This window comes from Oncorhynchus kisutch, linkage group LG15, assembly GCF_002021735.2.
Source record: "Oncorhynchus kisutch isolate 150728-3 linkage group LG15, Okis_V2, whole genome shotgun sequence".
Taxonomy (NCBI): domain Eukaryota; kingdom Metazoa; phylum Chordata; class Actinopteri; order Salmoniformes; family Salmonidae; genus Oncorhynchus; species Oncorhynchus kisutch.
The window spans coordinates 56,372,036-56,398,964 of NC_034188.2; the positions used below are offsets into that span (position 1 = coordinate 56,372,036).

The 26,929-nt window shown below is 41.8% G+C and overlaps 1 protein-coding gene across 4 annotated transcripts in view; it reads left to right on the forward strand.

The window, feature by feature from the left end:
- Positions 1 to 26,929, forward strand: part of LOC109905519 (limbic system-associated membrane protein-like) — a 1,129,933-nt gene that overhangs the window by 1,096,148 nt on the left and 6,856 nt on the right. For all 4 annotated transcript variants that reach the window (XM_020502925.2, XM_020502926.2, XM_020502924.2 and 1 more), the window contains 3 exons: positions 12,683 to 12,808; positions 20,836 to 20,967; positions 21,140 to 21,260. In XM_020502925.2, coding sequence (XP_020358514.1) covers positions 12,683 to 12,808; positions 20,836 to 20,967; positions 21,140 to 21,260 — 379 coding nt within the window. The remainder of the gene's footprint in view (positions 1 to 12,682; positions 12,809 to 20,835; positions 20,968 to 21,139; positions 21,261 to 26,929) is intronic.

The following is a 26,929-nucleotide window of genomic DNA, read 5'->3' on the forward strand; positions in this document are numbered from 1 at the left end:
AATTGACTCAAATGATGTCAATTAGCCTCTAAAGCCATGGCATAATTTTCTGGAATTTTCCAAGCTGTTTAAAGGCTCAGTCAACTTAGTGTTCTGACCCACTGGAATTGTGATACAGTGAAATAATCGGTCTGTAAACAATTGTTGGAAAAACTGTATACAGTACCTGTAAAAAGTTTGGACACACCTTCTCATTCAAGGGTTTTTCTATACTTTAACATTGCAGAATAATAATGGACATCAAAACTATGAAATAACACACACACACATACATACACACACACACATACATACATACATACATACATACATACATACATATCCACACTATGAGGTTTGAATAATACTGTGAAATTGTGAAAATTATAATAATGCCCTTTTAGTTTAAGAGCTGTTTAAAGAAACTGCTTGACATTTCAGTTTCTGTACCACCAGGCGGTTAATTGGTAAATAGAGCAATAAGAGAGGGAAAGGGGATACCTCATCAGTTGTACAACTGAATGCCTTCAACTGAAATGTGTCTTCCGCATTTAACCCAACACGCGAGTTCCAAACCTCTCCAATAACAGCTAGTTTTCAGTTTTTCCCTCCCTACTCATACCACTCCCAGTCCTAGCAAAATTCTTGCTTGAGAAATTGCTCTTTGCTACGAAGCGATTTTGTTTATTTTTTACAATTTTCATTGAAAACAGTCACACTAAAGGTGCTTAATTGGTATGATTTGATATTGAGATAAAAACAGCTGCATTAGACATTAACATCCATTGGTCCTTACGTGCCAAGCGTAGTTGTCACTCCGAAATAGGGTAGCACCTGTTATTAACGGATGTTGTTTTGTTGACAGCACAAAATGTTGAATAGATCACTTTTTTTTACTTCAATTTGTTTTGACATTCACTTTTGCACTCATAACCACACACACAAAATGGGGTTAAGTGACGAATGCTAATGATCAGTTATGAAAGCTTATAGTTTGAACATTTTTATTGCACTAATGCTGAAGGTCAGAAATATGACCTACAGATGTAGGATATTTATTTGGTCTATCTTTTGTTGCGGAGAATGCTCATGCACTTGTACAATGCAAACTTGTACTGTGTTTGAGTTTTAAAAGAGCTTCTAAAGTTTGTCATTTCCACTTTGAAATTTCAGACTTGATTTGCCCTAACGGAAAATGTATCAACCCCCCCCCCCCAAAAAAAAATCCCTTAATTAAAATCCACATAATAATTCACATTTCCTGTTGCGGCACTTTTTTTTCCTGCTATAGCAAACTGGCTCAAATTAAGATCCTACAGCTGTAGATTATTATCAGAAAATAGCCTTTTGACTAGCATCCAACGCATATCTAAATATAGTAGAAAAGAGAGCTTAGACTCAGGAATGGCACCTGCTATTAGTTTGTGTTTCATTGGCATGTTAGGCGTTTTCTAATAAATGTGTTAGTTGACTGCACAGACTAAAATAGTTCTCCGTTCTCCAGCTGTCTAGAGGGCCATTTTGTTTGGCCATAAAACTGATATAGCATTTCCACACTAAGTCCTCAAGACGTGTGTTCACTATACATTCCCCTATTATAACCTGTAGGCTACAGTACACTTCTTTGGCTGCTCTGAACACTGAGTCTGACACATTAACACAATTTGTCGAGTGTATATCTACAAACTCCTTCTGGAATATACATTGAGTGTACAAAACATTAGGACATGGTCTTTCCATGACATAGACTGGACAGGTGAATCCAGGTGAAAGCTATTATCCCTTATTGATGCCACCTTCAATCCACTTCAATCAGTGTAGATGAAGGGCAGGAGACAGGTTAAAGAAGGATTTTTAAGCCTCAAGTCAATTATGACTGATTGTGATTGTGTGCCATTCAGAGAGTGAATGGGCAAGACAAAAGATTTACAGTAAGTGCCTTTGAACGGTGTGCGGTAGTAGGTGCCAGGCTCACCGGTTTGAGTGTGTGAAGAACTGCAAGGCTGACAGGTTTTTCACGCTCAACAGTTCACTGAGTGTATCAAGAATGGTCCACCCTCCAAAGGACATCCCGCCAACATGACACAACTTGTAAGCATTGGAGTCAACATGGGCCAGCATCCCCGTGGAACGCTTTCGACACCTTCTAGAGTTTCTCAAAATTAGAGAGAGAAAATGCATGTTAAAGGTTTTCCAGGAGTTGTTGTTCTGCCAATATTGTAGACATTTGAGATAATATGTTGTTACTTTAGGTTTTATGAGAAATGTTACAGAGAATTCAGTAATGATTATGAGTCATTAGAGGCCTCAGTCTCGCTCTTTCTCCATCTCTCTCTCCCTCCCTTTCTCTCTGTAGATATAGACCATCATCATTGTACTTGGTTATTCTGCCATTAGGTGCAGTATGTTAGGAAACTGTCTCTGCATTTATGATATTACAGTCTTTTATGGCTTATACATAGATGTGTGAGTGCTGTTGTAAACGACACACAACTAGCTATAATTACAATACTATACCTCAACAGATGATGCACAATTATTAAATGGAGAGGCTTTCAATGTATTGGTTAGTTATTAAGTGTACTGGTACATATTGTGTCCGTGCTTGTTATTTCTCCTTTGAGCTGAAAAGCTTTTCAAGTGCACCACTTGGCAGTGGTGTAAAGTACTTAAGTAAAAAAATACTTTAAAGTACTACTTACGTCGTTTTTTGGGGTATATTTACTTTACTATTTATATCTCTGCCAACTTTTCCTTTTACTTCACTACATTCCTAAAGAAAATAATGTACTTTTTACTCCATACATTTTTCCTGACACCCAAAAGTACTAGTTACTTGTTGACAGGAAAATGGTTGAATTCACACACTTATCAAGAGAACATCCCTGGTCATCTTTTGTTCTTCTGATCTGGTGGACTCACTTAATACAAATGCTTTGTTTGTAAATTATGTCTGAGTGTTGGAGTGTGCCCCTGGTTATCTGTCAATAAAAAAAGATTGTGCCGTCTGGTTTGCTTACAATAAGGAACTTGAAATGGTTTATACTTTTTCTTTTGATACTTAAGGACATTTTATCAATTCCATTTACTTTTGATACTTAAGGACATTTTATCAATTCCATTTACTTTTGATACTTAAGTATATTTAAAACCAAATACTTTTATACTTATACTCAAGTAGTATTTTACCGGGTGACTTTCACTTTTACTTGAGTCATTTTCTATTAAGGTATCTTTACTTTTAATCAAGTATGAAAATCAAGTACTTTTTCCACCACTGCCACTTGGTAAGTACATGTATGTATGCCTAAGGCATTACAGAGAGGAGTAGGCTAATCCATCCTTACTGAAGGCAGTCGACCAAAACAGCAGACAGATTTGACACTGGGAGGTTTTCAGATACAGTCAGATATCTCCCTGGTCTCCCCACTACCACAGCTGTTCAGTACTAGCAGTCAGAGTATATGAAGCTCAAGCCAGGCTAATAGTCTGGATAGAAACATCAGTCACTCAGTCAATGCCATTGGGTCTGGTTGATTCTTGTTCAGATTGCTTCTCGTTACATCAAGTTGAAATGGAAATAGAAGAGAACCGCATACTAACCAAGAACTGCATTGTTCTTGTTTGATTGATAATCAAGTGCAACTTGGAGTCTGGTGGTCCAATCAGTCCTGCTTTAACAGTGTTTATGCAGTCTTTCTGTACAGGTTGCTGCCCTAGCTTTCTAATTCAGAGAATTGGAACATCCATTTTGCTATCTTATTTGACCACACAATTAAAAAAATACATGCCTTTGCTGTTACGTAAATATAACAGTGTACGTTTGTTGGCATGAAATAATAAAAACTTACATCGTAACTCAACGGTGGTCTCTTACCAGATGTAAGCACAAACCAAACACAACAACAAAACTGTTTGATAGGTTCAACTGAATATCACATGCTTAAGGCAAAGGAAAGGAATGCTTACATCGATAAGATTGTAGCACGGGTTCCTTAGTGTAATCCCATAGGTCCAAAAATGGATGTAGCAACTACAGATTGCCCTTTTTAAGTCTATCTAAAGTGTGCAAGTTTGAGCATGTGTCCATTAGGCCTATGGATATTTTTTTATCGGCATGAATTAAATTGAGCAATTAAAGCCTGAATTTTTATTCCAATAGGCTGGGATCCGCACTATGCAGCTGTTGCAAGAGCTCATTTTTCACTGGTCACTGGTTTCAAAAACAATGATTGATAGGCCGTTTAAACTTCCTGAATTCAACCATTATTGGGTTCAAATACACATTTAGATTTGTGAACAGCCATCCACAACAACCACAATCCGTAAGGCACAAATAGCTAAATGAGAGAGCAGAAGTGTGATTCACATCAATGCGCTATTTAGATATCAATAATAAGTGATATCCGTAATGCCATAGACGACACCACTGCTGTCATCCTTACCTCCAAGCGTTCAAATGGAATAATCTTTGGATGCCGGCAGCAGTCGCACCATTGGAAGACATAGCTTGGACTGTAGCCTACAAAAGCCTATTCCTGCTCTTTTCCTGAGATCCATCAAACACATTTGCTGTGTCATCATAGTGGTCTCTGATTTGTGGTTAGACTCGCTCAGGTGGAACAAATTTAAACTTGCGCCTTTTTTCGATGCTGATTTGAATGTCATTGAGAAAACAGAAGTGTCAAATATTATTTTACGCAAACATCATTTCTGAATTTAAAAGTAATCCTCAAAGTAATCATCTAGTTTTTCAAACGTTAATGTAATCTGATTACAATTTTGCTGGTAACGTAACAGATTAGTTTTTAGTTTTTTTGTGTGTAATCCCTTACATGCAACGGATTACATGTCATCCGTTACTCCCCAACCCTGGCTATCAATCAGACTAAATTGAATAAAGTACCTTGATCCCGTTGCTTGTTTAATCCAAATGACTGTAAAGTACAGGGTTTCAAAGGGCTTGACTCTGGAGAGACAAGTTAATAGTCTTTCCCTCCCATCCCAGCCTGCACTTTACCTAATCCAACATTATTACACAGAACGGAGAGCAATCAAGGGAAATTGATTACCTGCTCTGATTGCCGGTTTGACTGCCAGAATCTGCGTTCTTGGTGCTTTTAGCTGTAGAAATGTTTTGCCAAAGGGGCAGGTGAGCATGGCTTCAATCAGGACATGGGGCTAGATTCAATCAGATTCCTGCTAGCCGACACACTGCAGTGCTGTTTTTATGACAGTTTTATAGGTGGAACTGCGTTAGAGCTGTGGAAACCACAAACGGGTGCAGGCATTATAGCCTACCTGTCGTGGATATTTCATTGGCTGCACAGATTTGCATTGGTAAGAAATCGAACACTGGATTGTGTGATGTAATCTACACCTCAATTAGGCTGATAGAATTCCTCATTTTATTTAATGATTTTCAGTTTGAGGGTCGTTATTTATGTATAGCCTACACTTTCTCGTTCTTAACTTCTAACGCGAGTGGGATGGTTGTGGCTTCGTGGCAATGATCACACGCGTGTCCACTCACAGATGTGAGCGCTCCAACGAAGCGTTGTCCACTCACAGATGTGAGAGCTCCAACGGGTTAGTGCTGAACTGATTGAATCTAAACCATGGTTTGTTATAGGAATCTATAACACAGTTTATCTATAGTTTTCACTTGAGGGGGGTTGGATGGAAGATTGTTTGTGAGCGTGGCCATTTACGATAATTTGTCAGTTCACATTGACCAATAAGATTACATGATGATTAGCTTATATTTATAGCCTCAATTGAACTTGGATTGCACTTGAGTTTGTAAGGTGTCCTCCTATTCTTATTGGCATATTTTCCATAGGTTATTAATTAAGACAATTGATCCGAATGGTCAATGCTAACGGTAGCTGTTTGTTAGTTCTAGGGAAATAGCTGTCCTGCTCCAGAAATACACTACATATACAAAAGTATGTGGACACCCCTTCAAATTACTGGATTAATTTATTTCAGCCAAACCCATTGCTGACAGGTGTACAAAATCGAGCACACCGCCATGCAATCTCCATAGACAAACACTGTCATAGGATGCCACCTTTCCAACAAGTCAATTCGTCAAATTTCTACCCTGCTAGTGCAGCCCCGGGCAACTGTAAGTGCTGTTATTGTGAAGTGGAAACGTCTAGGAGCAAGAATGGCTCAGCCGTGAAGTGGTAGGCCACACAAGCTCAGAGAATGTGACCTCTGAGTGCTGAAGCACGTAGCGCATAAAAATTGTCTGTCCTTGGTTTAATCACTCACTATCGAGTACCAAACTGCCTCTGGAAGGAACATCAGAACATGAACTGTTTATCGGGAGCTTCATGAAATGGGTTTCCATGTCTGAGCAGCCACACACAAGCCTAAGATCACCAGGGGTAATGTCAAGCGCCAGCTGGAGTGGTGTAAAGCTCACTACCATTGGAGCACTGGAAACGGGTTCTTTGGAGTCATGAATCACACTTCACCATCTGGAAGTCCGACGGATGAATCTGGGTTTGGCGGATGCCAGGAGAACGCTACCTGCCCCAATGCATAGTGCCAACCGTCAAGTTTTGTGGAGAAGGATTAATGGTCTGGGGCTGTTTATCATGGTTCAGACTGGGCCCTTAGTTACAGTGAAGGGAAATCTTAAAGCTACAGCATACAATGACATTCTAGACGATTCAGTGCTTCCAACATTGTGGCAACCGTTTGGGGAAGGCCCATTCCTATTTCAGCATGACAATGCCGCCGTGCACCAAGTGGTTTGTCGAGATCGGAAATGGTTTGTCGAGATTGGTGTAGAAGAACTTGACTGGCCTGCACAGAGGTCTGCCCTCAACCCCATTGAACACCTTTGGGATGAATTCAAACTCCGACTGCGAGCCAGTCCTAATTGCCCAACATCAGTGTCCGAGCTCACTCATGCTCATGTGGCTGAATGGAAGCAAGTCCCCGCAGCAATGTTCCAACATCTAATGGAAAGCCTTCCCAGAAGTACAGAGGCTGTTTTAGAAGCAAAGGGGGGACCAACTCCATGTCAATGCTCATGATTTTCGACGAGCAAGTGTCCACATACTTTTGGTCATGTATTGTAACTTTTTAAGTCATACAGATAAGGGATGAACAAAAGTACTGCTTTACAGAAAGTTCCATGAGTTTGCTGGAGGACTGAGAGCTCAAGAGAGCAGGAAGGAGTGTTAAACCCAAGTTCCTCTAAAAAGGAAAGGTCACCACCAAGAGTTTCTCCTCCAGCCAGCTGTTGTCATCTCCTCTCTTTGTTTTCTTATCATCTCATTCCGTTTTATAAGGTATTAAATCATGATATGTGTTGAATACAAATTGAATCTGGGGGTTTTGGCACGCCGTCCTGAACGATGCGGATGATCGCCAAGGATAAAAGTACACATTGCCTTGAACTGGCAGTACATTTATTCAAGTTTACTTGAGATAAGAATTATAGCTTGTAGAATTTATAAAGAGCAACAATTTTTCACGAGTTGAAGTCCTGCTCATTGGGCGCCAATGCGTTTCTCTCTGCTGGGGCTTCGGTTGGCTTGTTAGAAATAATGCCGCTACCTTTTCCCTTCCCATTGTTTTCTCCTTTCAACACAAACACCAATTATTTGTTTGTATGATTTACGAGTCTCTGCCCTTGTGGAAACCTCTACGCCCTCCACTGGAACATCTCTAAAGAAAAAAAGCTACATTTGAATTAATCGGGGATTTGTCCTCAAGAAGACCTTTATCTGGCCAGCAGGAACTGCCTCCAAATGTCTCTCCACATCCACACAAAGCCTTGCTCAAAAGTGCCTCCAATGGGTATTAGTCCATTTGACGTCCTCGCTCCCCTTTGAAGGTTCAGAGAGAGCTTTAGTTTAGATCATGGAGTGCTGCTGGCGATGATTATGTTGGTGGAGCAGCTACGAGCAGCAGCTCCAGCAGTTCTGCCAGAAGTGCACAATGAAAGGGGCCGAGGCACCCACTGCTCGGTGGCTCTGTGCACCGCAGTATCCGGTTAAAAGTGTGCCATCTCTTTCAGCTCCACAGTGGCAGCCGCTGCAGAAAAAAAAACGCGCCCCGAGGTCTCTGATCAGACATGTTGGCGTCGCGTTCTTGTTTGTTATTATGAGGAAACTGGCAAACTCCAGAGTTTGTTCGTATTTAGTGAAATACAGATTTGTCATAGTGGTAACTCACATTGACACCATGAAGAATTCAAAGGGGCTAGGATCAATGAGTCATAGGCTTATGAGCATTGAAAATGTAAGCGTATGCTTACAAAAACAGACAAACTAACGATGAATCAGATCACAAGGCTCAGAATCTGTTAGGAGGATTTTTTTTAAATGAACAGTTTGGTTAATTGTGTCTGTTCTTTTTTACTTTTCAATGCTGCCTTACTCAAGCAGACTCACAATGACAGTGTTCAAGAGCGTACTCATGTTTGTATGTGTCATGTCCTCTGGGCTTTTGAAAGAGGAGTGTAGGCTTTATGCATAAACACTTTGACCGCAAAAGTCCCAATCCTGAAGACGCCCACTAAATTGATGGTTGCCTCTCCTTTAAAGACCTTGAATGGACAAGATTGCCTGGCTGTCATTCTCACTGTTTCCGCAGTAACAGATTGCCTCTTTGGGTCAAGGTTTGGGGAGGCACCCAGCCGCCAGTCATGAGCTTGTTTGAGGTGATTTTATTACATTTCAGAGGTGTCACAACATTCAGGAGGTTGTTCTGTGTCATCTGAAAGGTTCCCGGTTTAACGACCTTTTTGCACATCGAGGAAAGTAATTGGCAGCTAGTGCTAAAAGCAGAACTCAGTGCTGCGAGCGCTTTCCACTGATTATGCTTTAATGATTCAAATTACGGAAACATAATTGCCTCGACAACACTTGGGCCTGTAACATCAGCGGTCCAAATGTCATGTCTGAACGTGGCAGGATGCCGTGGGTGGAGAGACAGAAGGAGCGATCTGCAGAGGTCAGTTGGTATGGTAGTAGAGTCATTAAAAGAGCTCTGAATTACTGGTGTTCAAGGAAATATAAACATCTCTGTTTTAACCGGTTGTAACGTTATACCTCACTGTGATTTGTTATTGATTTGACTATGGAGTACGTCAAAGTGTGGTGCTCTACTTAATAGCAGACTAACCCAGACTAACCCAAAGGCTGTTTCGACTGATCGTATACGAAAAGGACTTTCACATAAAAAAAACTGCTACTAGGAAAAATAACTGATAGAAGGATATTATTTTGTAGGAAGGTCAACGTTCCTGGCATGATGCGCCTGTATTTTTACATGAGTAGCAAGTATACTGAACAAAAATATAAACACAACATGCAAAGATTTTACTGAGTTACAGTTCAGATAAGGAAATCAGTCAATTGAAATACATGCATTAGGCCCTAATCTATGGATTTCCCATGACTGGGAATACAGATATGCATCTGTTAAAATAAATAGACCTCATAATGGGCCAATTGTGTTCGTTGTCCATAGCTTATGCCTGCCCATACCATAACCCCACCGCCACCATGGGGCACTCTGTTCACAACTTTGCCATCAGTAAACCGCTCACCCACACAATGCCATGCACTTGGCCGGCTGTACCTACTGCCAAATTCTCTAAAATGACGTTGGAGGCGGCTTATGGTAGAGAAATGAACATGACATTTTCTGGCAACAGCTCTGGTGGACATTCCTGCAGTCAGTATGCCAATTGCACGCTCTCTCAAAACTTGAGACGTCTGTGGTTGTGTGGCAAAACTGCACACTTTAGAGTTGCCTTTTATTGTTCCCAGCACAAGGTGCACCGGTGTAATGATCATGCTGTTTAATCAGCTTCTTGATATGCCACGCCTGGATTATCTTGACAAAGGAGAAATGCTTACTAACCGAGATGTAAACAAATTTGTTCCCAAAGTTTTGGAGAAATAAGCTTTTTGTGTGTATGGAACATTTCTTGAATCTTTTAATTCAGCCCGTGAAACATGGAACCGACACTTTACATGTTGCGTTTATATTTTTGTTCAATGTAGTTTGAGACATTACACAATGCAGATGTTAGACTATTTTGGCTGGGAATACCTGTTGTTGTCATCCTCTCTCTTTCAACTGGAAGGCTCATTTCATGCATAGTACCTTGAAATGGTTGTACGTGTGTGCATGCATGTGCCAGGCAGAGTGCGATAGTGAGAATCTTAATCGGCTACCAAGCTAATTCTGTTCTATTTTCTGTGTGTTTCTCTCTCTCTCTCTGTCCACCATTTTCAGCTGAAGATGAGTCATAGCTAGATTAAAAGGCTGTGGCTTGAAAGTAAACACATTGATCAGGACATCTGTGACACTGGCGGTACTGCTGGGTTTCTTTACACTTCTCTGAGGTTAACCATTCTGGGACTTTGATCATCGCTACCTCCCTGGGTGGTTTGGCTCGTCAGGAATCCAGGAAAAGCCTGAAGCTGACTGTCAGGTTATATTATCACATGGATTTGTGATACAACAAGCTTCTTCTAATTATGTTGTAGTTTCTCATGCTTTGAAGTTGTATTATCGAAGTTGAAGCATAAGGTCAATGTATTTGCGTGATACGTTTGTATTTGTGTGATACATCTGTTTTTCACTTTTTCTAGGATCACTTGGTCTTTGGGATATAATAAGCTGACTCAAAATGTGACTATGTTGACGAGGTTGTAAAGAAAAAATATTTACAATAATTTAAAGAAATTTGAACATGCTCAAATAAAAAATGTGGGAAAGAAATTTTAAAAGGTGATACTACTTTTCTCAGCCTGTAGATGAAATCATTGATGTGATGTGTTTCTTGAAAGGCAAAATAAATGTTTTGGCAGAAGCTGAAGCTACGATTTGATCCCGTTTAACCAGGAACAGCAAATTCTTTCTCTAGGCTTCGTGTGTCAGATCGACCTCACACAATCCCTTGTACGTCGCTTTAGAATCCTGGGCAGCAAGGGAAAGAGTTTTTCAATGAACTGCCCTTTCAAATATTGTTCCTTGAAGGCTGACCCATGACTAAGATTGCAATCCTTGCTGGGAGCTATAGCCACTATGTTGAAATGGTTTAGAGTTTAGACTCTTTATTCATTTGACTCATGAACCGCCTCGACTATTTCTGTTTAGAACGTGACAGGGTTATCTGTCTGGGAGCTGTTGTTTTCTCTCAAACTAATTTTTATCTGTGCGACTGGCCTGGTTTGGATTAATGCTTGAGTCCTCATTCAGCCAATCAGAGCATTGATATTTCCAGCCCGCTTCTTTGAGAAAAAGCTATTGGATTCCCTGTCACTTCAATCCTTCCCTTATCGAAAAACACATCTTCACTTTCTGTGGTCATTTGACTCATGCAATAACTCTGTATGGCTTCATTTAATGTTGTTTGGCAATAAAATAGCTATGTTGTCAGATGTCATTAAAGGGACAGGCTGTACTGGCCAAAGAGAGGGAATCTAGAGAAGAGTATAAAGCATCAGCTAAGGGACGTTGCATGGTCAGTATCAGTATAAAAACAGACCTTTTGGGGGGACAATCCAGAGGCACACTGATGTATTGATTATTCCTGTCATATTTGACAACAAATAGAACATGTTTTCCATGTTGTCAAGTATCAAACTGCATGGCAACTACAAGTTTGACTCACCTTTGACGACAACACGTCTTATTTTAGGTGACATGGGAATGCGATAGAACATATTTATTATACCTGAGAGTGGTATATGGAAATATGCAGTATATGTGCCTTTGTAAGCGTTGAGCTACTTGTTCAACTTCTACAATGTAATGTTTCTGTATGACTCTCTATGTATTTTGCCCCATTCATCATTTACAAGTCATTGATCAATAGTTTCTAGCAAAGATATGCGTATACAACACCTCGCCTCCATCCACCCACAGTTTTGAAATTCACAATGATGTCTGTATGCCCTCTCTGTGCACTCAGATTGATTACAGTTGAATTGCTGACCAATGAGAAAATGGAGTGCACCTCGCTTTCTTAATTTGTCAGAGCAGTTTTATCTGAGTAATACGTTCCCTGTTTTATTTGTTTAGGTGCAGAGTAAATCAGAATTGAGAGGTAGAAGGCCGATTAAACATTACATTCAGATGACAAACGTTCGGCTTTCTTTGAACATCAGTCAAAGTCATGCACCTAGCGTTTCAGTTAATTGAATCTTTTGGTGGGTAATGGATTGGGTTGAGGTACAGAAACACTTTTCCATTTGAAGTTGCTTCTCAACTTCCCTTGTCTTGTTGAATTAACATTGCAATACTTTTGAATTCAAACTTTTGCATTCAACTATACTTAAAAAATGGACATATAGCCTATTCCACAGCGACAAACGTATTGTAAAGAATTATGTTCATGCCACAGCCGTTTGCGTAATGTTGTTGATAATTGCTCATGTCTACATTTGACATGTAGACACAATTTAGTAGTATTTTAATATTTCATAAACATATACTTCATTCAATGTAATACTACACTGTGGTTCCTATTCTTGCCTTCGAAAATCCATTACACGGTTCTTAGGAAGACTCAAGCCCTACCAATGAAAATGCTTCTACTGATATTAGAAAAGTGTATGTCTGTTTTTACAACCACTATATCTGCTTTAGATGAAATGCTACTCTCCATGTTTTTACTACTACATTAATAAACAATGACCAATGGCACTTTCTCTTGCAGTTCCGGCAAACATTTACAAAGTTTCGGAAGACATCACTGTGAACGAAGGCAGCAATGTGACATTGAGTTGTCTAGCCAATGGGAGGCCAGATCCATCAATCACCTGGCGACTGCTCAATCCATCAGGTAAGAGCCAATAAGCACCCAGCAGCATCTGACTCTTATCAAAGGCCAGCATTTTGTCATTGTTGCTTATCACCGTATATCTGTGTTCTCAGACATGAAGGGGAGGGATGGAGTTGGGCGAGGGTTCCTGTGTTTAAAATGAAACGGGGTATTCGTCCTTGTTTCTCCATGTTTTCGGATTATTCTATGTGCAATCCTCCAGTCAATTCTTTAGGTTACGTTTACTTCAGGTATACAGGATGCTTATTATTTCTGAGAGCGGTAGAGAGAGAGCGAAAAGAAGAAAGAGAAAGATAGTAGACTTGAAGAGAGGGAGAGTAATGATGTCCCGATGCTTAATGTTGTTGTCTCCCTGTGGATGTGGTCAACACGGTTGGTTTGCCTCGTTCCCCAAAGGTAGTGATCATCTCATTGAGTTGTGCATGCCTGAAGAACACCTATACATTACCGAGACACACCTGCAGCTTCTCACACTCCCCTTTCATTCAAACACGGAACTGGATGATTTGACAATGCAATTTCTTTCGAGTGAAAGCCCTCTAACGGATTGCAATAATGAAACCAATATGTTGTTGTGGTTGCTCTAAATCGAACCATTACAGCCAATTATCCCAGGAATTTTATTTTCCAATACTCCATTTTGAAATGTTCATGTTTTGCTATCAAACTGCAGCTCAAACCTTTGTAGGACATACATTTTTTTCAACTTTTAGTGTAGCGATGTATAGCCATTGATTATTTAAGAAGATAACTTATAAATGCCTAATGAGCTGAGTTTAACCGTTGGACCCTTTTTAAAACCCCAAAATATAAGCTTGTCTTTCTCCATTGTTTGTCAACAAGGCATTTTGTAAGCAAACACTTTATAGCTTCAAAACCTGGTTAAAGCTATAATTTTGATCTCGTTTGACGTCTCTGTCTATGATTTTGATAGTGGTTACAAGCAGATCATTATTTTTATCGTTGGAATGTTTGCGTCTAATAAAAAAGCAGACCCAATGGAAAAGTAGAAAAACACGCAGTCCCCACTTTTCCATCAGAGTCAAGATTGATATTATTCTTTCAGACTTGTCAGATTGACAGAGGAGTGCCTCTTCATTATTCTAGCAGAGTATAACAGAGAGGACAATTGAAACGTAACATGACTTAAAATGATGTATTGGATGAAAGAACTGTCATTTTCTATTTCAGCTCTCCCTGCATGATCTGGGATCGCCACTATTCACTTCCCAGAGTTACAGACAGAAACCATGACATCAGTCTGTTGTCTCCCTCCCAAATTCTAGCCCCTATTTTCCTTCCGGAAAAGATGCAGATACAGGGAAAATGCAGGCTTAGCAAAAGTATGTGCTATTTATTCAGATATTTGAGAGATTTCCACGTTGTACACACATTGGGATTGGAAGTAAGAAAGTGTCAGCTATTGCATTTTATGCCAATAGTTGTATTCATTGAGGACGTGGGATGTTGTTGTCCCTGATATTGACTGGGAAGCAGAACATTGCCGGGCTTACTGTGTGTGGGGATGTGATCAATAGAGCAAGGCGTACAGCGTCCGTTCTCTCTGGGCCTGTGCTCTGCCTCAGTGTGTCTCCACCCCACCCAATGTTTATTTCTGAAGTGTATCTGTAAAGGTCACAGGCGGGGGCGGAGGGCGGAGGGCACCACACTGAAAATGCTGGAATCTTTCAGTGCACGCTTCCCGGGCCACCAAAATGGAAGTCAGACAAGTATGAAATATACATGCCCTTTGGTGCTCTTCATATTACACGCTTTGGGCTATGGGAAGCCACTCACAGACATCAGTGGTACATGGCTTTTTGAGGGAAAAAGATATGTTTTTGAGGGGTATGTTTAAGTATGCGAATAAGAGATCTCATTAAATGTTTGATCACTCACATCATTGGATAATTCAAGAGCTGAGCGCAGTTCATTCATGTTAAATTATGAATTTGATGTTCCCGCCCCTGATATAATGCCTTTTGGCACTCGTTTAATGCTGCAGGGGTATAGCCAGGATCAACCTCCGCTCTACTGATGAGAACTCACACACCTGGACAAGCCGGGATGATGGCTCGCCCCTCCCAACATCCAGACTTATTCTTGCACATGAATTATTCTTGCAAATCCCTTTACATCTTGTGGTGTACTTTGTTGAGAAAAAAAATGTACTTGATACGATTGGGATGTGTTGTTGTCTCACCTAGCTATCTTAAGATGAATGCACTAATTGTATGTCACTCTTGATAAGAGTGTCTGCTAAATGACTAAAATGTCAAATGTACTGCACATTAGGAGACATCTAGTCAAACCAATTAACCATTATGCTCAGACAGGGGTGTTAAAATCAGACTAGATTCAAATGTATTCTAAAATAACATCCTAGCTGTTAAATAAGGGTGTTCTCCCCATACTACTCTGAAACCAGCCATGCTCCAGGGTGGACTAGCCATAGGGCAAATACCAGATGGGCTGGTCCATCTTTAACACAGTGGGCTGTATTAATAGTTACTGTTTTTTAACAAGATTATAATTATTTGGATAATCTTGTGAGACTCGGGCCGGTGTGGTCGGCCTTGAGGGAAACAATGGGCCGGGTGTTAGAGATGCCCTGATCTATTTCTGGTCAAAGTCTGTCCCTGCCATTCTCTGTACTATGAGTGACTTGGACTAGGTCTCAACAATACACCACTCATCCCTGTCCAGCACAGCTCAGCGTGCTACACACTCCAGTCCCCACCTCTGTCAGCCCTGAGATTAAAGTAGAGAACTTCCCAGAACTAGCCACACAATCCCAAGGTCCCTGACTTGCATGTTCATGGAAGGCTCACTGCTCCTCTGTGCTCAGTGCAGGAAACAGGCAGTGCCTTGCTGACATTCTCCAGGCTGTCCCTGAGAAGGCTGTGAACTGTGAGATGTGACAGGCCCTTGTCAGGGTGGCTCAGGTTCAGCCCTGGCAGCGGGTGTGACACATGTAGAGGGCTGCTCGTGGGAGGGGATTAAGTGCTCTCCCCAGGGATCAGAGACAGAGAGAGAGCGCCTCATCTGGCACTGCAGCTGATCCCGGACCTGTCCACTGTCACTGAAGGTTTATCCCGTCCACACACACACACCATTAGCACCACCCAGCCACACTGAGTAAAAAGAGGCACACCTGTTGTTGTGTGACTCTCTCCCATCATCACTCTCAGCTCCCCCTCCAGGCCTTTGTGACCACAATGTGGTGCATCATGGGATGTGCTAAGGGTGATGTGACCTGAGTGTCCTTGGTCAACACAAAGAGCGTGTCCCAAGGCCACCCTATTTGACCAATCCATAAAGAAATTAGAAGCCATGCTGGAATAATGTGTAGTCTACGATTCAATAAAATAGATTTGTTTATCTGGTGCGCTGGTCAGCGTGATACGGCAAGCCTGCACTAATGGGAATGATATCTGTAAAATGGTTTTGAGCTTTTGGGTTTTTATCTAAGAGTGGTCTTTCACTGAAGTGAAAGTGTTTCCCTAAAGACCTCCATATATGTAAGCATGTGGTTGTTTTCATTGAGGTTGGCCCTCTAACTGCTGATGTGACCAACATAATGATCGAGACGGGGTGGTGCTTCAGCTCAGTCACTTGTTCATTATCTTCCCACTAAGAGTCTTAAAGAACAGGCTGGGGTAATTATGTATTGACCCCTCATCATCGAAATCAGACAATGGCCCGACAAAAAGATTGACTCCGTGGGTTTGGGAAAGATAAAGCCGTGCGTTTGCCATTTGACAACACTTGGAAAGTAGCGGAGACAAAAGAAAATAAATGTTGCAGAGCCATTTTGGACCCTTCTCCCCAAGTTCTCCTCAAATCAACTGCTTAGCATAAATTAGTATTCACAAAATAAATCTAACATTTCGCATAGTGGTAAATGATGCTCATGAATAATGCATGGTCATGCAAATGAGTATTTAGTTGCCAACTGCAGTTGCGCTGCTACCTGATGCTGAGTCTCTCCTCACTGGTGGTTTGTGCTTTGCTCACTTATAGTGTCTCAAATCTTCCTTCTAATTCCCTTATGAAAGGTCTGTCCAAAACACTGGCTCACCAACAGACTCTCGCACACACACACACACACACAGTTGAACAACCCTGTTCAAGGGAAGATGTCATCAGAAGTATAAGGGCTCTTTTGGCTAGGTGGGCATTCCGTGCTGCAGTACGAGGCTCAAACGTGAGTGGAATTTCTGTGATTCCATGCTAATGTGACCAGGATTAGAGTTGACCTACCCAGTCCCATCTGATTCATTCTGAGAGGAGTTATATGCTGCTGCAGGCTCTCAGCTCCCTCCTGGCAGGGGACTCTGTGTGTGTGTGTGTGTCTGGGGGAGTGGTTGGGAGGTGGTAGTGGGTTGGGGGACACAGGAGGTTGGTGGCACCTTAATTGGGGAGGATGGCTCATAGTAATGGCTTGAACGGAATAAACGGAATGGTCTCAAACACATGGATGTGTTTGAATCCGTTCCGGTAATGCCATTCTAGTCATTATGATGAGCTGTCTTCCCCTCAGTAACCCTCTGTGGTTGGAAGCTCTCTCCTTCTCTGTTGTGCCTTCACCATAATGTCGTTGCTTTCCCAAGAATTGAAGGCAATTCAATTGTTGAGACAATCCCAACGTAATACGGCTCAATGCAAATAACCTTTCACCACACATTTATGAGTGTGAGGCTCACGGACCACTGCACTTTTATGTTGCTCCCCAATCCTGGTGCTAGATAGCCCTAGGGTCGTACGCCTCTTATTCAGGACTAGAATTTGTTGGAAGATAATTATATGCCTTGTCTTTCATTGTTGCTGGTGCACAGGCAACATGATAAATTCAAAGCATGGCACAAGCAAAATTGAGCTTTTCATCAAAGTTGAATTTTAAGTGCCATTTTCGTAGAGAAGTTTTTAAGTTCCGTTTTCATAATAAACACCGTTCATCATAAATGGGGGAGAGTCATGAAGTGGAAATGGTTTATTTAATTGTCATAGCTTGTCATGCGTTTGCGGCTTAGCAAGATAGATACGGGGCCGATCGAAAGTACATCCGGGCACAAAGCAAGTTCGAGACGTGCGGCGCTGAATGTCTTGGACCTTAAACGTTTTGCCTGTATTCACAATAAGCTGAAATTAAGGGGGATGTTTAGCAATGCTAGGCAGAGCTAGCCGCTCAACGGGATGGTCTTGGACACTTCTCCTAGGGGTCTGTCTGCGTCAAGGCAACATCATTGGCTTTGTTTTTAACTGAGTGAGCCCAGGACTGTAGGGGGAGAATGGTAGATAACACCCATTCCTGTCTTAAACTTGTATACCCAGTCAGAACAGGATACAGGCATAGACACACACTCTCTCGCACACGCACACCTGTCTTCCGTTTTCTACAGTTCACACACAGCCACAAACAAAAGCATACACACCCACACAAACTATCGATGTCTGTGATTTGGGATTCCTCTCTTTCTTTCCCACTCAAGCTGATTTATTGCTCCGACATTCTAAGATGATTATGTGAAATAAGAAATGTGCACTCCATGCTCTCCCACCTCATTGGGCTTCTCGCTCACTCACTGGATTAGCATAGAGTTGTATGGCTGTGCCATCATGGGATTTTGAATGTGCTCCAAATCAATCACTTTTCCATTCCCCATGGGGCCCATGGAAAGCAGTGACGTATGCCTGCTGAATCCACACAGAGATAGAATAGCTATAGAAACAGGTTCTTTCCTGGTGAAGGTAAGCCTATTTCTCATCGTTACTTTGTTTCTGAGAGTTAATACTTGAAGTGTATGTAAAGAGATTCATGTTTATCAAGAGGCTGCTCAAGCCTCCTGGGCGACATTTTTTTAATCCAATAGAGTAATGAATTAAACAAAAACAATTGGGTCATATTCATAACACAGTTGTTTCTGGACCCTGCTGTGTTATTTACTTAATATTTCCAGTTCGCTTGTAGTAAATACGTTTCATTATTCTAATCATTTTGGTCACGCTTTATTTGGATAGTCTGAAGATCTGTAGATGGAAACCTGCTTGCTAAGGTTACAGTCAGGGTTAGGTTTAGAATAAGGGTAAGGGTTAGGGTTGAGGTTAGAGCTTGGGTAAGGGTTAGTCGATAGTATACATTTTACTGATCGTCTGTAGAGCCACTACAGATGGACTATCCAAACAAAGTGTTACCTAGATAGATTCTGTGAGTAAGCTACAGTACTGTAGATTGTAGCCAAGCCATCTTATTCTTCTTCTTCTCTCTCTCTCTCTCTCTAGCCCCTCAAGAAATATCTATTCAGGTGAAGTCCAACTGCCTTAACGATAAAACGATCAAGCAGCCACAATACATTTCCATGGCAACTGATTTCAATCCTACTTTTCCAATCATGGCATCCTTTGTCCACGATGAGCGTGTTTGACATGGCTGCTGTGGTCATGCTAGGAGGACCCTTTGATCTGATTGCTCTTTTCATAAGCATTGAACTACACAAAACAATAATACCAACCAGAGAAACAGAGGCGTAGCCGTAGAGATCCTGCTAAATGACTAGTAAATGATGAGTATTCTAGTTCTATGGGTGTAGCAGAGAAAGAGTTTGATACATTGGGCATGCAGCTGTGAATGCTGCTACGTTGCAGTTCGAGACTTGAAGTTGAGGTCGTTAGGTATGTTTACTGAGACCACATTTCGGATTTAGCCACAAACAAATCTATGAGAATAACTTGAGTCTCTAATTGGAGAAATGTGATATGTCAATTGTGGTCATTTTGTTATTTAAGACAAGGTAGGTGTGTGTTGTGAGGTTCTAAATAAACAGAGTTAAAACTCACGGACGATTAGTGAAGCTCAAACCAGGTTTATTCACCCAGTGGGTCACACAGCTGCATAAAGACCAAGACATATTTACACCAGCACTTGTATTTAAACCTTTGTCCTATGCGGAGTCTCCTCCTTTCACATCTGGTCAGCCAATGCATCTCTGTTGCTAGACAGGACTTTAGTGATGCCTGTTCTTTCTCACTTCATCTGACCTGACCTCGGCCCAAATTCCTCACTCCTCCCCAACTCACGGCTGTCCTGTTGACTTGTAACAGACTGTGGCCCTTCTCCTTTCCATAGGATACCTGATGTCTAACAATAACGTGTTCTGGCAGAATGTAAGCGTAATGCATTCCCCTCTCTCCCTCTGTGACATGGATGAGAATATTTCATATTTTTAAGTTTAGAAGTCAGAACCCATCAGTGTTCACAAAGCAAATCAATTGTTTTGGAACAGCCTTCCATATTCACGTTCCGGAGTTGTTACTTAATTTCACAGGGTAGAAGACCTTGCTCCCGGAGTGTCAGCTTAGTTGAGGCGTGCCCATTGTTTTATTTAGTCGGGTTCGGTGGCATTTGGAGGTTTAGCTGGGGGGGTTTTTCAGACACTGTCTCTGTCTTCTACACATTTGAGGGGGTTGGGAAAAACATGTTGGTTATAAGGTTAAATATGTCTCAGGAGTCTTCATGCATTCACTGCAGGCTATTGTTCCTGTCAATCAATATCCATTTAGCAATGCCAAGAGAAATGTTGATACAGTACATTTGTGAACAGCTTTAGTCAATGTTACCCCATGGTACCTTCGTCAATGCTATCCCATGGCACTGTATGTAGCAATTGGACCGGTATCTAATCACCCCAAGACAGCACTGCGGAGTCAGCTTCTTATCCACAAGCTTGGCATTCTCCTCATCCTGATCACACCTAGATCTGTCCGTATTCTGAGTAGATAGGCTAAATGAGGGAAACTCGGGAGACATGCGTGAATAATTAAGGGAACTGCTGTCTCAGGTTTGTCTATTTGATGCTCCATTTGATACAAACATTTGGTCCGACATTACTCAGGCTCATTGGAAGTATCAGAGCTGCATTGAACAGTGTTTTGCTTTACCTGGAAGCTATTCTGTTCTCCCTTTGTCCTCCATTCACCCTCTCTCTCTCTCTCTCTCTCTCTCTCTCTCTCTCTGTGTCTCCCCACAGCCGATTCTCTAGATGGGGAGGAGTACCTGGATATATCGGGGATCATGAGGAACCAGGCGGGCCGCTACGAATGCAAAGCCAGCAATGACGTGGCCACACCGGATGTCAAATACGTCAATGTTGTCGTCAACTGTAGGTTCATTTTGGGGGATGACTCCTGTTTCTCCTGGCCTTACGTTTTTTTTTACAACACCCAGTTGCTTTTACTACATTGAGATCCATGATATGTCTTTCATTGATGATTGGTTTTATGCAGAGAGGGAAAAAATATAACCAAGATGAACTACTGTGATTGGATCCTCAGATCCTCCCGCCATCAAGAATGCCAAGAGCTCTGAAACCCAGGTGGGCCGAATGGGGGTTCTTCAGTGTGACGCGGCCGCAGTGCCCAAACCAGAGTTTGAGTGGTACAGAGATGACAAGAGGTAAGCATTATGATGTTGTTTAGTACATATCCTTTCGTCATAATGGGGGAAGAACCTGCTCTATCATCAAAGGAGGCTGGTGGGAGGAGCTATAGGAGGATGTGCACATTGTTATGGCTGGAATGGAATAAATGGAATGGTATCAAACATATGGAAACCACGTTTGACTCCGTTCCATTCATTCCATTCCAGCCATTACAATGAACCCGTACTTCTATAGCTCCTCCCACCAGACTCCTCTGCCTATCATGTGAAAATGTAAAAGTTGTCTAGGGAACCATTTTCGCACCTGTGACAGAGAGGACAATTTCATAGAGGAGAACTGTAGGTGAACATTTGTATGTGATCATAGTCCAACTAAGCAATGACAGCCATGTTCCTTTCTCTTAGCACTAGTCGTGTAATAACCTTTGAGATTGCTTCACTGTAACATATTCAGTGGCTATGCAAAGCAGAAAAGTAATTTATGGTAATATTCATGAAAATAAAATAACACACACTAAACAGTCTTTGTAAGCTCTAAGTCAAGTCGATGATTGTGATGAAAAAAAAATGTAAACTGAGGAGCAAAAGTAGTCTAGATACTAGAATTGATGATTGTTCAGATATTTTAATTGTTCAGTACCATGATCTGATAACAACGGATCAGAGGTGATTTGGTCAAGTGTGAAACGCTCTATCTGGAAATTGATCCTTGATTACGATACGGTTTTGGAAATATTTAACACTCAACTATTGGGGTGGCAGGTAGCCAAGTGGTTAGAGCATTGGACTAGTAACCGAGAGGTTGCAAGATCAAATCCCCGAGCTGACAAGGTAAAAATCTGTCATTCTGCCCCTGAACAAGGCAGTTAACCCACTGTTCCTAGGCCATCATTGAAAATAAGAATTTGTTCTTAACTGACTTGCCTAGTTAAATAAAGGCAGAACATACATTTACTGCACAGTTTTATCAGACGCGGTCAAGGCTACGACAGCGCCAGTGCAATGTGTGGCGCTTACTCAGGTGTTCAAAAGCGCGTATCAGACCCGAGAGCCTTAGGTAGTTCTTTATGATTTTTAGTTTAGAAAAACATCTCTCCGCAGAAGCGACAGTTACAGGGATGGTTAAAAATAGCTTGATTGCCGTAGCAACATCAGGGAAACTGGGCAGAAGCCGGGAGTGGTGCTTCAAATGCATCAGTTCAGCAACATCTTTATTTCAGCCTCTCATTCGCCTTAACACCTTACGGAAAGAGATGAACTATATAGGAAGCTCTTGGGGGCAGGTTGTCTGGATGCTGGACAGCTAAAACATTGGTAGATGCAAACAGGTTATCATATTTAGCACACAACAGTTCTTGAATTTTAGTTCATACTGGTGAACTGTCGTTTGAGTTGTGTGGTTGCAATATCAACAGTCCCTTATCTCTGGTATATGTATATTGGCATTCATCATTCAAGACTAAATTGTGTGCAGTGCGATGGACACCTGCTCTTTCATTGACATAGACTGACCAGGTGGAAGCTATGATACCTTATTGATATCACTTGTTAAATCTACTTCAATCAGTGTAGATGAAGGGGAGACAGGTTAAAGAATGTTTTTTAAGCCTTGAGACAATTGATACATGGATTGTGCATGTCGGTGAATGTTGAAGACAAAAGATTTAAGTGCCTTTGAAAGGGGTGTTGTAGTAGGTGCCAGGCTCATCGGTTCGTGTCCAGAACTGCAATGCTGCTGGGCTTTTCATGCTCAACAGTTTCCCATGTGTATCAAGAATGGTACACCACCCAAAGGACATCCAGCCATCTTGACACAACTGTGGGAAGCATTGGAGTCTCGACCCCGCCCTGTGCAACTGGGTCCTGGACTTTCTGACGGGCCGCCCCCAGGTGGTGAAGGAAGGAAACATCTCCACCCCGCTGATCCTCAACACTGGGGCCCCACAAGGGTGTGTTCTCAGCCCTCTCCTGTACTCCCTTTTCACCCATGACTGCGTGGCCATGCACGCTTCTAACTCAATCATCAAGATTGCAGACGACACTACAGTGTTAGGCTAGTTTACCAACAACAACGAGACAGCCTTCAAGGAGAAGGTAAGGGCCCTCGGAGTGTGCTGTCAGGAAAATAACCTCTCACTCAACGTCAACAAAACAAAGGAGATGATCGTGGACTTCAGGAAACTACCCCCAACCATCCACATTGACAGAACAGTAGTGGAGAATGTGGAAAGTTTTAAGTTCCTCAGTATACACATCACGGACAAACTGAAATTGTCCACCTGCACAGACAGCGTGGTGAAGGACAGGAGGCCACCTCAGGAGGCTGAAGAAATTTGGCTTGTCATCTAAAACACTCACAAACTTTTCCAGATGCACAATCGAGAGCATCCTGTTGGGATATATCACCGACTGGTACGGCAATTGCACCGCCCTCCACCGCAAGACTCTCCAGAGGGTGGTGCAGTCTGCACAACACATCACCGGGGGCAAACTACCTGCCCTCCAGGACACCTACACCACCCGATGTCACAGGAAGGTCAAAAAGATCATTAAGGACAACAACCACCCAAGCCACTGCCTGTTCACCCCACTATCATCCAGAAGGCGAGGTCAGTACAGGTGCATCAAAGCTGGGACCGAGAGACTGAAAAACAGCTTCTATCTCAAGGCCATCAGATTGTTAAACAGCCATCACTAACATAGAGAGGCTGCTGCCATCATACAGACTCAATCTCTGGCCACTTAAATTAACAGACTTAATAAAGGTATCACTAGTCACTTTAAATAACGCCACTTTAATCATGTTTACATATCCTACATTACTCATCTCATGTATATACTGTATTCTACACCATCTACTGCATCTTGCCTATGCCACACGCCATCGCTCATCCATATATTTATGTGTACATATTCTTATTCATGCCTTTACATTTGTGTGTGTTTGTGTGTGTAAGGTAGTTGTTGTGAATTTGTCAGATTACTTGTTAGATTTTACTGCATAGTCGGAACTAGAAGCACAAGCATTTCGCTACACTTGCATTAACATCTGCTAACCATGTGTATGTGACCAATAAAATTTGATTTGATTTCAGTCTACATGGGCCAGCATCCCTGTGGAACGCTTATCATCTACTGTATCTTGCCTATGCTGCTCTGTACCATCACTCATTCATATATCCTTATGTACATATTCTTTATCCCCTTACACTGTGTATAAGACAGTAGTTTTTGGAATTGTTAGTTAGATTACTTGTTCGTTATTACTGCATTGTCGGAACTAGAAGCACAAGCATTTCGCTACACTCGCATTAACATCTGCTAACCATGTGTATGTGACAAATAAAATTTGATTTGATTTGACATCTTGTAGAGTCAATGCCCCAACAAACTGAGCCTGTAATGAGGGAGTAAAGGGGTTGCAACTCAATATTAGGAAGGTGTTCTTCATGTTTTGTGCACTTTGTGACATAGTGTATAATGCACAATCTGGAGTGGCAATACTCAGTATAGAACACAGTCGGGCCATAACATGGACCTACAGGCCATGGTGAAAACACGCGAGACTCTCAAGTTGGATTTAATTTGATTTAGGCCTAATAAAATTTTCCTTGAATGTTGCAGCCCATTTGTGTAGGCTATTTGCCAGACAAAACCCGCTGAGTTCAACAAAAAATAGTAGCTGAAATTATCCTCAAACCGACAATGTTTTCCCCCATTGTTAGGCTATTTGATGTGTAATTTTGATTAAAAGTTTATAAATAGCACCTAGATCGCACCTAGCTCGCAGCTATAGATAATAGACTGCATAATGAAACAATCGTTTTGAGGGGGGACTTATAAGGTCCCTCAAGGTCCTAAACTATATCTTAACCGCCATCGATAAGAAACTTTACTGTGCAGCCGTATTCATTGATCTGGCCAAGGCTTTCGACTCTGTCAATCACCACATCCTCATCGGCAGACTCGACAGCTTTGGTTTCTCAAATGATTGCCTCGCCTGGTTCACCAACTACTTCTCTGATAGAGTTCAGTGCGTCAAATCGGAGGGTCTGCTGTCCGGACCTCTGGCAGTCTCTATGGGGGTGCCACAGGGTTCAATTATTGGACCGATTCTCTTCTATGTATACATCAATGATGTCGCTCTTGCTGCTGGTGAGTCTCTGATCCACCTCTACGCAGACGACACCATTCTGTATACTTCTGGCCCTTCTTTGGACACTGTGTTAACAACCCTCCAGGCAACCGATCGCTGCCTGCACCTGCCCGCCTGTCCAACATCACTACTCTGGACGGCTCTGACTTAGAATACGTGGACAACTACAAATACCTAGGTGTCTGGTTAGCCTGTAAAATCTCCTTCCAGACCCACGTCAAACATCTCCAATCCAAAGTTAAATCTAGAATTGGCTTCCTATTTCACAACAAAGCATCCTTCACTCATGCTGCCAAACATACCCTTGTAAAACTGAACATCCTACCAATCCTCAACTTTGGCGATGTCATTTACAAAATAGCCTCCAATACCCTACTCAACAAATTGGATGCAGTCTATCACAGTGCAATCCGTTTTGTCACCAAAGCCCCATATACTACCCACCATTGCGACCTGTACGCTCTCGTTGGCTGGCCCTCGCTTCATACTCGTCGCCAAACCCACTGGCTCCATGTCATCTACAAGACCCTGCTAGGTAAAGTCCCCCCTTATCTCAGCTCGCTGGTCACCATAGCATCACCCACCTGTAGCACGCGCTCCAGCAGGTATATCTCTCTGGTCACCCCCAAAACCAATTCTTTCTTTGGCAGCCTCTCCTTCCAGTTCTCTGCTGCCAATGACTGGAACGAACTACAAAAATCTCAAACTGGAAACACTTATCTCCCTCACTAGCTTTAAGCACCAACTGCCAGAGCAGCTCACAGATTACTGCACCTGTACATAGCCCACCTATAATTTAGCCCAAACAACTACCTCCTTCCCTACTATATTTAATTTATTTATTTATTTTGCTCCTTTGCACCCCATTATTATCTACCATTCCAGTGTTTTACTTGCTATATTGTATTTACTTTGCCACCAGGCCTTTTTTTGCCTTTACCTCCCTTATCTCACCTCATTTGCTCACATCGTATATAGACTTGTTTATACTGTATTATTGACTGTATGTTTGTTTTATTCCATGTGTAACTTTGTGTCGTTGTATGTGTCGAACTGCTTTGCTTTATCTTGGCCAGGTCGCAATTGTAAATGAGAACTTGTTCTCAACTTGCCTACCTGGTTAAATAAAGGTAAAATAAAAAATACATTATTTGGCATTAATAGACTGGTTTTACGCACAACTTTTTATACAGGCTAGAAGAGAGAGCTATGACTGCTTAGTTCAGGCAGGTTCAGGTAGCCTGTCCAGGACAGCTGTATATTCGACAACTAAAAAATCAGTTGGTGTTCTGTTGTATCGAATATGTATTTGACAATCTGCTTTGTTGGAATTTTCAACTTTAATTACTGAACAAGTAATTACATTATACCACAAGCCAGTAGTCGAAATGGCAGCATTGTGACACCGTGTATAGCTTTGTGAAATGTTAGGCTTAACCTGAGAAAATGACGACCAAATAGGGCTTCCAATAAACATTTATCTATTAGCTCAAGCAAAGCCATGCCCTGGCACCATAGAAAGCCTGCC